This window comes from Eulemur rufifrons, chromosome 15 (genome assembly GCF_041146395.1).
Source record: "Eulemur rufifrons isolate Redbay chromosome 15, OSU_ERuf_1, whole genome shotgun sequence".
Classification (NCBI taxonomy): Eukaryota; Metazoa; Chordata; class Mammalia; order Primates; family Lemuridae; genus Eulemur; species Eulemur rufifrons.
Window position 1 is genome coordinate 21,287,097 of NC_090997.1, and position 14,613 is coordinate 21,301,709.

The 14,613-nt window shown below is 45.0% G+C and overlaps 1 protein-coding gene across 1 annotated transcript in view; it reads left to right on the top strand.

Moving 5' to 3' along the window:
• The first annotated feature begins 3,629 nt into the window (after window positions 1-3,629).
• Window positions 3,630-14,613, top strand: part of LRRC1 (leucine rich repeat containing 1) — a 131,930-nt gene continuing 120,946 nt past the window's right edge. The window contains exon 1 of the mRNA XM_069488323.1: window positions 3,630-4,040. Coding sequence (XP_069344424.1) covers window positions 3,882-4,040 — 159 coding nt within the window. The 5' untranslated portion in view covers window positions 3,630-3,881. The remainder of the gene's footprint in view (window positions 4,041-14,613) is intronic.

The following is a 14,613-nucleotide window of genomic DNA, read 5'->3' on the forward strand; positions in this document are numbered from 1 at the left end:
TTCCAGTTTTAGCTATCATTAACATAATTGCTATCAACATTTGTAAGCAATCCTTGTAAGGACATATGTTTACATTTTTCTTGTGCAAATAAATATCTAGGGGTAGAATTTCTAGATCATGGGGGTAGGCATATGCTTAGAAGAAACTTCCAAATTGTTATACAAAGTGGTTTTACCATTTTACGTTCCCACCAGCAATGCATGAGTTCCAATTGCTCCAAATCTTTAGTGATACTTGAGATTGTCTTTATTTTATTTTATTTTTTAAAAGTCATTCTAGTGCATAGGGGTGATATCTCACTTTAAAATTCACATGCCCAAACCCCTGAATTCCCATCCTGTCTCTATCTTACAAGCTACCACTTTCAGTTTTTATTTAAAAAAAATTAATGATATCATGCACAAAAAATTAATGATAAAACCAAAACAAACCAGTAATTGAGTATCTATCATTCTCCTAACCTTAGAGTGTAAGCTTCATGAGGGTAAGATCTATCTTGTTCTTTGTTGTATTCTAGTACCTAGCACAATGCCTGGTGCATAGTATGTATATTTATTAGTTATCTGTTGCTGTGTAATGAATTACTCCAGATCTTAGCAGCTTAAAACAACAAACATTTATTGTCTCACACAGTTTCTGAGGGTCAAAACTGGGGAGCAGCTTAGCTGAGTGGTCCTGGGTCTGGATTTACCATGAGGTTTCAGTTAAGCTGTTATTGCAGTCATTCGAAGGCTTGACTGGGGCTGGGGAATTGGCTTGCAAGATGCCTCACTTACATGACTATTATCAAGAAACTTCAGTTCTTTGCTAGCTGTTGTCAGCAGTCCCCAGTTCTTTACCATATGGACCTCTCAATTGGGCAGCTCAACATGGCAGCTGGCTTCCCCAAAGTGAGTGATCTGAGAGAGAAAAAAACATAAGTTGGTTACACACACCAACCAGGAGATGCCGAATGTTGGGGGCCATCCTGAAGGCTAGCTAAAATAATCAATTATTACATATTTAATTTAATCAATTAAATATTTAATCAATATTTATTGATTAAACTGATGTGTGTCTGATACTCTGTTGAGCATTTTACGTATATCATCTCACTTACTACTGATAATAATACCATGGACTGTTGTCCTCATTTGAGAGATGATAAAACTGAAGCTTATAAAAGTTAAGTCTAATTCTACAAAGCTATTAGGTGTTATAGTCAGAGTTCAAACACAGATTTCTTTAGTGACAAAGGTGATGAAAAAAATGGTTCATAGTAAAAATGAATAAAAGAATTACGTTATTCCAAGGAGAAATTGATTTAGGTGATCTTTAAAATTTTGTTTATATTGAGTCAAATTCATTTGTATATGGGGAACAAAACCTAGAAATTACATCAAATGGGAAACTCTAAAATTCTTCAGGTGAATAAAAAGTTAATTGGCTCCCTATTCCATAATTGAGAAGGTGTTGGTTTCATTTTTTTTCTCTCTTACTATACTGTCTCAAATTCTTGTCAGATTCTTGGAAACAAGGAAAGTCAAGAATTCTGCCACTAACTACCCACACAGTTAATTCAACAAAAATCTGTTGATCACTTTGTGTGCATATGGCACTGTGGTAGTTTCTCAGATCTATAAAGCAAGTGAGACAGTACCTGTTGTGCAAGAGGCCACAATCTTGGGGACTAACGTGATACAAAAATAATAACACAGAGAAGCTTAAGCACCGTGGAAAGGCACAGAAGGAATGCTTATAGAGGTTTGAATTTTTAAAAGACCAATCTTTAAAACACATTTGGTGTTTCTGAGGATAACCTAATGTGATAATGTCTAGAAATCAACATGAAATTAAACTAAGGGAGTCAGCCTTCTTCACTTTAAGTTTTTGAAAGTAGTTAGAAAACTTACAAAGAAGGTGACTTGCTCACCTTTCCACAAGTCTCTCAGTCAGGAACCACAGTTTTCTACGAAGGGTGGCAGAAAATGAGCTTTATACATGTTTCTGGAATGCAAGAATGAAGGAAGAGGGGTGGAAGTTCAAAGTCTAGGTAGCCTTCCATGGGAATGTAGGAATCACATCGGGACAAACAAAAGAGAGGGTAGAGTGAGTAGGGCAACAGGAGTTTAAAGATTGACTGGAATGAAAGAGTTAAGATGATAATACTGGCATAGAAAGGAAAGTGGGATCCCTCCTTACCAACAGGGAAGAAAGAAGCCCTCCTAGTGGAGTTGAAATGACGAAGTATCCTCCTCCCCATTTCACCCTAGGAAACTGTCCTGTGATAGTTGTAACTGACGGAAGAGTCTAAGGAGCCTACAGATAGAGAGTATGTGCAAAAACTAGTTTCAGACCAAACTTTTCCTTGGCCACTGCGCATGCTCAGCTTTGCTGCAAAAATGTAAACTCCGTGGCTCCAGATTTTAGCTGTGGCAGCTCAAGGGCGGCAGTGTGGAAGAGCCGGCGTGGTGTCGTGGCAGAGGCCACAGGTGGAACCTGCAGTTTGAGTACACTTGACCAGGAGGGTGTGGGACGAAGGGGCAGCTGGGTGTGGAGTCAAGCGAAATCCCGAGAAAACAATTCATCAATGTGATTGGCCCTGACCTGATCAGTAACCCTTCGTGAAGGATTGAGTTTGGTTATTCGGAGATGGGGATTGTCGTGCCAAGAGTGAAAGACGACAGGCAGTTCAGGGTTCCAGCCGAGGTCCAATGGGAATGAGCCGGGGGCGAGGGAATGGTCGTTATCACCTAATAGTGAGCCTCCCAGATCCTCCCCAGCTACTCCTTCTTGGGCTGTAAAGGACAGGAGTTGCTGCAGAAACGCCGCTGCGCCTCGCTCCTCCCTCCGCACCAGCTCGGGCCAGTAGCCAGGGGCCAACATTTGGCCCGGCTGGAACCGGCTCAGAAACTCACCTTTGCCAGCTCGTTTCTGCTCTAGGGCTTCTGGCCGGGAGCATCCACATCTACGAGAAAGTCGCAAACTCTCAGACTCCTATGCTTTTGGTGGTATGGAGAGGAAGCCTGCCTAGCACTGTGTACACAAACAGCGATTGCTGAAGACGTGCTCCCAGGTGGCGAAGCCTGCAGGCGGTGCCCGAGCGCCGGCGGACACGGCAGGGGCCGGGAGCGCGTGCGGGGCCGAGGGGCGGCCGCTCACATCTCTGGGGCTGCTGTGGGCAGCGAGCACACCAGCAGCCGAGAAAGTAGCAGCGAGGATGGGGAAACACCTCGAACCCACACCGAATCCCGTAGCTCCAGGCACCCACGGAGCGCAAGGTCCGCTCCGAGGCGGTCCCGCCTGACCCCGGAAGAGAAAGTTTTGGGGAGGGGGAGCAAGAAGACAGCAAGTTAAGTAAAACTAATCATCAAGTTGTTCTCCTCCCCTCAGGCCGCCCATCCCCCGTCTCATCTTTGCCCCAAGCCCCTTCAGAGTTCGGCTTCCTCACAGGGCGTGACGCTCCCCGCCTCCCAGCCAGAGCAAGTGGGCAGTGAGCGGCCAGCCCGCAGGGTTCCCGACCCTCTGCCGATGCAGGTCGCCGGGAAAACCCGGAGCGGAGCATCCCCTGGGCTGGGAAACGCCCTCCGCGCGCGCCCACTAGCGCGCATGCTCAGTGAGCGCGGCGGCAGCGAGTAGGAAGCTCCGCGCGGCGGCGGCTGGAGGGTGGGAGGGGACGCACCGGCTGGCGGGCGGGGGCGCTGGGACGCGGAGGGGGCTCCCGCCGAGGGCTCTCTGGAACGTTTGCGATCGCGAAGCTAGTCGCGAGGAGCGAGCGAGCCTGCGAGTCAACAACGAGCCCGGGGCGGGCAGCAGGCGGAGCGGAGCCGCCGGGCAGAGCGGGCTCGGAGCCCGGGTCTCCGCGGCTCGGGACCCGGCTCCGGCGGCGGCGGGGGCGGCGATGTTCCACTGCATCCCCCTGTGGCGGTGCAACCGTCATGTGGAGACCATCGACAAGCGCCACTGCTCGCTGGTCTACGTCCCCGAGGAGATCTACCGCTATGCCCGTAGCCTGGAGGAGCTGCTGCTGGACGCCAACCAGCTCCGCGAGCTGCCCGAGGTGAGCGTCCGGCCTCACCTGCGCGCCGTCCTCTCGGGAGCACCGCCGGCCCTCGCCCACTTTTCTCTCCCTTCCTCTCCCTCCCCTCGCGTCCCCTCTTCCACCTCCAGGTCCCGGCCAGGCGGCCGGCAGGAACCACCGCTTCCTGCATTCACCTGCTTCTTCCTCCGCTTGTCTCTCCTCCTCCATCCTCCCCCTGTAAAAGTTCTTTTTCATTATACAAAGGGACTTGATGTTTTCCAAGTAGTCACTAGAGCTGTGCGATCGGAGAAACGTTCCGGACTATTAAGTAGCTTCGATACACGTCTGGATACTAACACACCTGGCACTGGTGCCTGGGCAGGTGAGAAGCCAGGTGGCTTGGCTGTTCCCAGCTGGAGGCTTCCGAGCACCAGTTGCGCACCCGGGGCCGTTCCCCCAGCTCAGCGGTCCCCTACCACTGGCCGGGGCACGACTGTCCTTTGGTCAAGGCAGGTCCGGGAGGACCTTGTGACCTGGGAAGCGCGCAAGCGAGCCACGGTATCTAGTCATCTTGGGAGGAATGTGTTTCGGGCCTGATCGCGGGTGGTGGGCTCGGCCGGCCGGCCGGCCTGCCGTGGCTCCGGGGGCGGCTGCGAGGTGGGGGCGCAGGGGGAGAACTGGGCCTGCGGGCTGGTGGCAGGTGCCCAATTGCCCGCCCTCCGCTCGGGCCCTCGCTGCGGGGACCTGTTGCGTGGTGGCAGCCGCGGTGAACGTCAGCAGAGGCTCTGCCGGAGCGGCCACACTCTGCCTGCTAAATTCTGTCCTTGCGGTGATGCGTTACCTCTTCAGAATTGTTGACGTAAATTAATCACTCCACTGCGGCCGAACTAGTCCAGCTACGTGTGCTGGTAGTGCTTTAACGGAAGGGTCGGGGGACTGCGAACTTTTAACCTTCGAGCTTGCCTCGGGAGTTTAGCTTGAGTAACCCTTAAAGGAGGAAGGTGTCCTGGACCCAGGTGTGTGCAGGAAGTCAGTGTAATAATCCAAAGGTGTGCAGGAAGTAGGGAGACTACTGGGAATCGGTAGAGAGGGGACCTGAAGGCCTGAGCGTCGGAACTCAAATATCTTGTTTGTCCTTTAGTTAGCACAAGCCAAGTCATAGTCACAGAGACATTAGTCAAATGTTCTGGCTTGCTACAATGACCGGATCGTTCTTCAGCGCTGACAGAGTGTTTTAAAAATCAGAACTGTGTGTTTTTCTCAATATTTCAAGTGTTGTTGTTATTCTTGGATTAACTTTCCTTCCTTGGTGTGAAATTGATTGGATGGTTTGTTGTGTGTAATCGGGGAGATTATTATCACTAGGATCTTTGCAAAGCACCCCCCCCCCCCCAGTGGCTTTATTTAGCTTAAAAGCAGAAAAGCTATCCAGTTCTCTCAGGCTTTTCTTACTTTGCAGGCATTTTCAAACACATGATTTTGTCTGGCCTTCAGCTTCCTTAAATTTGTCTTAACAGTTGTAATCTGTTTGAAATTGTATAATTGTAGGCCATTGATATCACCGGAAATATAGAATGTATAATGTAATGCTTTTCAAGGGCTTCAGAATGAAGTTATTAGAGATTGAGTGAAAAGTTATTTAACTAGAAATGTTTCATTGCTGTTTGTGGTATTTGTATTCTTTTGTAGAACTGGAAGATTTCTTTTGACTGGATTGGCCTTTTACTCCCTTCTGCAGAGTTTCTGGGTTTTCCTGTAATGTTGGGGAATTCAGTCTGGCATGGGAAATGATGGGTTTTGGAAGTGTCAGGTGTTTCTACTGATCTTAAATGGAAACTTCTCAGAAGCCCAAAATACAGTCTGATGATACTCTGTAAATACAGTAAATAAGCTTTTCAAAGGCCGGTGGTGGTCTTGCTAATGGATAAATATTGCTCTGATAGCTCTTAAATTAGTATTAAAGTTTTTAGGTTGTGTAAAATCTGTTTCTCCCTGACTTATGGTGTGTCTAAATGCCTGGGTATTTACATGCCGGACATGAACAGCCACCTGGAAAGCACAGATATTTGTTTCATTCAGTCTTTCCTTGGGCTATGTGGTGTTTCACATCTGAGATCTGTGTAACTCATTACCACTGCTCACTGTTGCCTGGCCCCGAAACCCTATCTCGTAACCTGCCGCAACTCCAGTGGGTCTCTTTTGCTGGCAAACCTCAAAGGTCCTTATTTTGGTGGCCATACTAGCTGTGTGTTATCTCCAGAATTTGTTTGAAAGCACAGCTAAAGGGGAAGCCTGCACCCTGTATCAGCAAAGATAGACTCTCTGGGCTTCAGGGTAATGACAAACACCTTCTCTCCACTGAAAGGCCTGCAACCTGTGGTTTGCACTACCATCCTCATTTTACAAATTGAGATTCAGAATTGAAGTGACCTACTCAGGGCTATCCAGCCAGTTAGATGCGGCTGCTTTTTGCCTCACATTCATTCATTCAGGCGTCAGCCAACTGCAACTGCTTCGGACACTCAGCAGGAATCTGTCCTATTCCATTTCTCGCACCCATCAAACTTTCAGTTATTTAGTCCCTCCTGTTTTACTCATGCCATTAAAACTTGGCTTCAAACATTTACTGAGCCTTCATTATTTTCAAGTTTATTTGGAATGTAGGGATCCAAGGAGATATGAGTCCTATGCCCAGTTCACAGCTTGTATGGGGCAGATGACTTTAATACTGATGTGGTGAGTGCCGGGTGGAAAGGGCACCACAGTTAGACTGCTCCTCATTTGTGGGCTTGATGGTACTTCCCTAATCTAACTTTTTGCTGAACCTGCAGCACCATCGTCTGTTGATGGTTCAACCTTGTGATAGCCTCCCAACACTGCTGTTCTGCAGAGAAGGCTTCAGAACCCTCATTGTTCGCTTGGTCCCATCCACCCACTCCTCCCTCCTCCCTGCGGTTCGAGCCTTTTGGGATCTGCGCTAACAGAGGCATTCTCACTTTCTTGAGGTGCTGCGTGTTTTTGCTTACACTTGTGAGCACAGATCCTCACCCCGATGGCACCCAGTAGGTCTTGTTCAATAAACTTATTTATCTGTTGAATGAATGTGGCTGAGTCTTATAAAATTCCTCTTCCTCTGCGTCTTTCTCTTCCTTCAAGCATATCACTGCTTCGGCATCTATCTATTTCTAATGTAGTCAGAGTATTGAAGTTGGAAGTGCCTTCATCCAAGTGGTGAGGTTTTTGTCTTGCCTGCCCTGCGGGACCCTTGGCTTTCCCGTGTACTTCCTCAGTGTCTCATGTGCCATCAGTTTTCTCCTCAATGTGCACCGATTCTCAGATACCTCCAAATGTGTGTTTTACTGTGATCTCTCTAGCTCCAATACAGTGCTTCGTGTAGCAGGCAGCATATATCAAAGGTGCTGAAGCCTTCATGGCTTAAAAAATTTCATCTTGTCACCTCCTGTCAGAGTTTAGCTGATCTTTTATTGATTGTCCGATGATACTATCTCACATACTTGCTTCCTTCCATCATTCTTTCTCAAATCCTGCTTTTTTTCCCCTAGCCTTTAGAGCACCTACCTAACTCCAGACTGTATATTTGCTTACTTGCTGCATGAGGGCAGAGGTGTTCCTGGGTGAACCTAGGACAGCTTCTGGTACAAAGTGGGCACTCAAATGCTTGTATGAATGAGTCCTCGAGTGTGTCCTCCTGGGTAGGCTGCCCCTGTTTCTTAGCCATTGTAATTCCTCTATTAGAATTCCTCTGCCTATGCCCAGACTTCTGTACACCAGTCTGTTGAAACTAGTGAGACACAAAGACTTCTTTCAGAATCCAGTGGCCTTGTCTTGCCAGTCTTTGTTCTCCATCTCCTCTGTGCTGGACACCTTTGACCGCCTTATCTTTGGAAGAATTTTTATGCGCTGTAAACATGTTTTCTATGAATATGACTTCAAGCCCAACATCTCCAGCTGTGATCTGTTAAGGGGATAGCCATTCCTACTTGGAATAAGTCCCTTTTGCCTTAAACCAACTATGTTTCAATTTAGGTCTTGTCTTCCAAACTGGCTTCTCTTCCCCGCAGTTCCATTTCTAGGGGGACAAGACACACATTCTTTCTGTCTCAAAGGACCATGGACTTGCCTTTGATCCTTCCTTCTCCTCTGCATCCATCTTGTCAACAAGTCTTGTCATTTCTTCCTTCACAGTGCCATCTTTCTTCTCTCAGTCTCTCACTCTCACCTGGTTGTTTTCTTGTGGATTCATGTTGTCTGTTGCTGGTCGTCTTCTGCTGACACTCCTTAGGGCTTATCTTGAAAAGGCAGAGAGCAGAGGTGCATATTCAGATGTTTCAAAATGCTGCCCTATCACTTAGATACGCTCTTCAAGCCTCAGTTTCTTTAGGTGTTAGAATAATACCTACCTTAAAGGGTTATCCTGGGGATTAAAAAACTAGTGGGTGTAAAGCACTTAAAGTGTCAGCACAGAGTTAGATCTGAGATGTCTCAGTTCTTTCTGGATACTGTGGCAAGACCCTTTCATTATAAAACAATGTTTCCTAAACTGGAGTTCGAAGACATTTTCCTGGGAGTTTTTGTAAGTTATTTTTTTAAATCAGAACCCAATTTTTAATGTTTTTTCAATAATAATTAAAAAATCACATTCTAAAAATAACATTTAGAAGACCTTATAAGTTGAGTAGTGCTATAAGATTTTATTGGCTATATTTGAGTGTTCCTTTAATTGTCTCTAGGTAATGGAGGGAAGAACAGATACGGACTTATTACAGAAATGATGTGTTAAGGTCAGAGGATTGCTGGAAGTTGCATGAACAAAGTTTTCATGATAATTTGTTAGAGAAAAATGATGAGTAGCCGAAGGGGTCACAGCCCACGGTGGTGTAGGCATGTAGAATGCGAATTCAAGCAACCCGCCCTGTGGTAGTGTTGTATTTAATACATTGTGAACTGCCATGCAGTTTCTGCAAAATTGCATCATCATTATCTGTCATGTTAAATGAATGTTGGGTTCCTGTTTATTGATTTTTATCAGATTTTAAAATTGTTTTATTTTATAGTTTTATAAGAGCTAAGGCATCAAGAGGACATAACCTCGTTTTATGTTTGGATATGATTAACATTATAATAAACATAATTTAAGTCAAACCTAAGGGGAAAGGGGGGTCCAAGGTAGTATTGTCCCTTTATAGTGCTAATTTTCACATTTCTCAAGTTAGGGAAACAATTCTCATATCTCAGATATCCTGTTATCATTACACAGTTCAGCGCTTAATTTCTTTCTGATTGGTTTCTGTGTTGGTCCTCTCCCCACCCCAATACCTTACTCCTCCCCGCCCTCCCAACTTAAAAGTGAGAAAACTGAGACTTAGAGAAGTTGTAATTTGCCCCAGGTTAGTGGAGATTAGAGTCTGATTAAGAAACATTTCATGAGTATCTGTGACATTTTAATAATAATTAGGGGTTAGTGGAGATTAGAGTCCCTGGTTAAGAAACATTTAGTGAGTATCTCTGACATTAATAATAATTATATTAGCTACCACTTATTGAGATTTTATTGAGTTTCAAACATCGTATTAAGTGCTTATATACATCATTTCTCTTAAACTGATTAACAGTCCCCTTTAGCCATGATGATTTCAGCTTTGTGGATGTAGAAACTGAGACTTAAACTTATTTCAGAGGCTTAAGAGACTTAGTCAAGGTTAGTTCTGGAGTGAGCATTAGATTCCTGCCGCATAGGAGAATTACCCCATGTGTTGTACTGCCACCTGGGAGCAAGGAGGCCTGGTGGTGTGAGGATACTTAGGAGAGAGGCTCTGCAGATGCTGTGACAGCCTGGAGGAGGCTCATAACTCTCTGGGGAGCCAAGGCAAGACTTTAGAGGTGGTGACATTCACACTAAACCTGGAAGGAGGGAAAAAGCATCTTGTTGTTGTCTAAACCAGTTATTTCCAGATTACAGAGATTGAGGGGTGTCTGAGTGGTAGGGAACTACTAGAGAGGGGCTCCACACAGGGTTCTTGTCAGTTTTGCTAAGATGAACTCTGTCCTGTAGGCAGAGGAGGCTCATGGAAGGCGTCTAAGCAAGGTGCTGTACAGCTAGATCTTTGTTTTAGGAAGATAATTCTGGGGCAGAGGAGAGAATAGAGTTGGGGAGACCAGTCAGGAGCCTGTTGCAGTGGTCTAGGCCAGAGGAAATGAGAGAGTGCCTGTGGGATGAGCTGGGAGATGGCTTCATCGGAGGTTTTAACTCCACGAGTGTCTTGCCTTCCTGCCCAGTGCTCTTTCTACTAGGCCACCTTCTGTGTTGTGCTGACCCCTCCCAGGCACCTCATAAATACTTGTGGGACATCAAGAACAAAGCATTTTCCTCCTTTTTGTGGACATATTTTCCATGATTGCAGGGTGTCCTTATGTTCAGCTTGTAAACTGCTCACTAAAACACGGCAAGTTTTGTATGTAGGCATTGGTTTGGGAAGAAAATGGACAGCCAGATGCGTTTAGGCTGGGAAAAACTTGTTTATTTTTGGTTTTGTTCAGCTAATGTGGTCATTGAGTTTGTAAAAATGTACCCACAGTGACGCTGGTTACAATATGGGGTCTAATTTTATGAGTAATATGAATGCTTACTTATGTGTGTTCTGTGCCCATGAACTTTAGTTTCATGAAACTCTGCTGATGCTTTGTAAGGCAGATACTTGGAGAATGTTTATTATTCTAAAGGAACTCAGATGTACACTTGTTGCTGACATGTCTTTTTAAAAAATAGCTCAAGTCTTTGAAAAAGAGTAAAATCATTGGCTTAATGAAACTTTTCTAGAGTTGACAAAGATTCAAGAATGCTGTCAGTGTGGTAAAATAGCAAAGCGAGCCGGCTTCTGTAGTCCCTACTGCCTTCTTCCCAGGGCTTCCAGTGGGAAGGGAGTGCCTTGACTACACCTCACAGCTTTCCAGTGCATTTTCCTCCCTGCCAGGATTTGTATCTTCTGTACTACGGGACGTGGTACTTAGGATTTCCTTAAAATGGACCCTTTTCCACAGACTTGAGATTTTAGGGGTAGGCCATTGCTGATGTTTACACAAGAGTATCAAATACTGTAAACATTTCTTTGCGATGAGGGCAGATCCCAAACATGGTCTTGCTGTGCCATGGAACAGAGGTGTTGCATTGTTTTGGATGAGGATGCAGCGAGTGCTGCAGGCTTCTCACTGTGCTCACTGAGGTCTAGGGGAAGTTTGCTTGTTTTAGGACTCTACCCAGAATGCAGGGTTATAAATGTTTGTCCTCTACTTCATAAGATAATTATGAGGGGTGATGAGATCATGGGCCAGATCTTGGTAAATGCATAGGAGAAACTTTTGGATGTCTATTAACTTTCTCTTGGGTATTATTTAGTGGACAGCAACGGTAATTTACTATTGTATGTGGTATTTTAGAAGATCTAATGTGTGTGTGTGTGTGTGTGTGTGTATGTGTGTGTATGTGTAGTGTAAAATACCTTGGACTCCTAGAAATAAGATGTAATATTTAGAAATTTTTTCTCTCATCATTTTTTTTTTGACAAGTTTCCTTATCTGGACTATAACTTCTAGATTCCAAGGAATTTGATTCAGTGGGAAGAAATTTGGTATTTTTGTTTTCAAAAAGCCCAGGAATGGATTTATCATGTAGTGGAAGGAGGTGTTACGTCTAATTACAGTGTGTTCTAGACTGAGTCCTTGGTTGTGTGGCCAGGTAGAGAGGACTCTGTTCACCCTGACCACTGTAATCACCTTTCTTTCCGCAGTCCACACCTGCGTTTTTGGAAAGGATAATCAGGAGGTGTTGTCAGGTGGCTTATGGTGGGAACTGGAAGCTTGACTCAGGAAAGCAGTCCGGAGGGCCAGAAAGTGACTTCTAGACCTCTCAGGATGTGACGTGGGCTCTGACTGCTTGACTTGGTCTAGAAGATGCTGAATAAATGCCTCTGAGGCTCATGCTATTAGTGCAACTGGTCTGACCTTGGGTAGTGGTGTCACCCTGTTTTTATCTGATTATAGGAGTAATATGAGTAGTTGAATGCTTAAAATAATTCAAAGAACAAAAAAGAAAAGACGATTCCATTGATTCCCTTGAAGTGATACCAGCCATTAACAATTTTATTTTATTCAGACATTTTTTACCTTATCTTTTAATTGACAAATAATTGTATGTCTTTATGGGAATACAGTATGATGTTTTGATACATGTATGCATTGTGGAATGATCAAATCCGGTGAATTAATACATTTCATCTCACATATTTATCATTTCTTTGTGGTGAGGACATTTCAAATTCACTTTTTTTAAAAAGAATATTCTTATGGACTTTTTTCACTTCATACATGGGCATATATGGTAAAGCAGAACGAGGACTCCTATTATATAAATTGCTTTGCTAGTTGCTCTTGTTACTTAACATTGTATCTTGGTCATCTTCCATATCAGTATGTACAGAAGTATAGAGGTATTATAGCATTGATGCTAGTGCTGTAGTATTCCATTGTATTGGATACACCACCATCATTTATTTAACCATTCTTTTATTGCTGAATGTTTAAACAGTTTCTAATTCTTTGCAGTGATGGGCCATGCTGGATTAAGTGTTCTTGTACAAATTACTTTGTATACCTGTGCAAATGTTTCCTTAAGATAACTTCCAAGAAGCATAATTGCTGCATAAAAGGATATGTGCTTTACAAAATATTGTTAGATTGTCAAAGAGTGTGTGTGTGTGTGTGTGTGTGTGTATGTGTTGTAATCAGAGTTGGATGGAGGCCCAGAGAGTGTAGAAATCTAGTTGTTTTATCACTAAGGAAACTAAAGTCTGGGGTGGGGGGTAAAGTGATGTGTCAAAAAAGTATGAAGATAGGAGTTGCGCATCTCCAACTCCTGACTCCAAGCCCTGTGAGCCTTGTGGGGGCTGGAAGAATAGGCCTACAGGCTGGCTTTGTCATCTCTGCTTTTATTCTTGACTGCAAATTTTTTCCCCATAGGTCTAGAAAAGCCCTCGGGTAAGCTTTAGCCAGTTGATCAGATATTTATGCCAGGTCTTTGGAAGACTAATATCTAATTCTTGCCTTCGAGTAGTCTGCAGTCTTTAGTTGGGGAGAGAAGTTTAGCGTCCTGGAAGTTCTAGTGTCATTAAGTGCCACATGGATGTGCAAACCGTGCCTTGGAGGAGGCTTGTTGCATTTGAGGTGTAGGAAAGCAGGTCTCTGGCTTTCACTGCAGCTGGACTCAGGTGGGCTGGGGAGGGAGGATGGCGTCGCAGACAGTGAGCTTTTGTGAGGTGACATGATGCTACGTTATGGAGCATAGACTCCCACTCTGGGTTGACTTGGTTCTCTTTCTGGAGCAGGAGGGCAGGGCGGTGTGCAGGATGTTTGGGAACACAGAGATTGGGCATTAGCTTGATGTGATGACTGCGTGGGTCGGCCCCTCCCCCTCCCTTCTACTGAAGTCCTGTTCAGGCCCAAATCTCTTATGGGGAGAGAAAGTATGCATAGTGGTTAGGAGACTGTCCCCTTAGAGGCTTTCATTGTGCCGTAATTTGCTTATCTGTAAAAAGAAGGTAGTGATAGTCTCTACCTCATGAAATTGTATGAAGATTAAATGTGTTAATGTTGAGAACAGTGTCTGGCAGATAGAAAGTACCCAATATAGGTTGGTAATTATTGTTACCAATATTGACTCTTTTGTGGTAGAGGCCCAAACTCTTTCATTCTTGCCGCCTTCAAATCCTTTCCAAATAAATGCTTGGTCACAGAGTGATCTTTCTAAGACATAAATGTGAGGAGTGATTGCCTGTTGCAGGGGCCTCCCTACACCTGCAGGATAAATTCGGCAAAACTGTTGTCCTCTGCCTACCTCTTCTACCTCATCTCCCCTTGAACCTTGTATTTCAGTGGCAGTTAGCTGCCCTTAGTTACCGAAGAGGTATCTTTTTATGCTTCTCTGTCTTTGTTTTCATTACTGCATTTCCATTTACGGTGATGTCCTCTTCCCGTTTCTTTGTCTGGTTCCCTGCTCTTTGTCCCATTGGGCAGAGCTCAGGAGATTGCATTCCTCCAGGAAGCCGGTATGTCTTTCCACTGTGGTCTCTGGGGACACCTCCGGACGTTACTGTTGTCTCTTTGTAATATCTCTGTCCTCCATCAGAGGGCATTCCTTAAAGCTACACACCTTTTCTTTGTGTTCCTGCTGCCTGATAGGGTGGTCAGCACAGAGCAGACATTGAATGCATATTTGAATGGAATGCTTAGGGACATTTTTGGCACTTTTGGGGAGTGGATTTAGAATTGGGTTTGGACCATACCTATGAGTGAGAGCTTGCAGATTACACCAAGAAGAGCTGAGCTCTCTGCAGTCCTTGTGTGTGTAGGTGGCATCATGATGGAGTAAAAATAACACTGGCCTGGGTGTCAGTCCTGGGTTCTTGTCCTGGCCCTGTGCAACACTAGCATTGTGACCTTGGGCAGATCACATACTTTCTTATGTTTCCTTATCTCAATGAAGAAGGGTGGGCATGAGTGATGTCCAGGTCCCTTTGTACAGACCTTCTCTGATACTAAC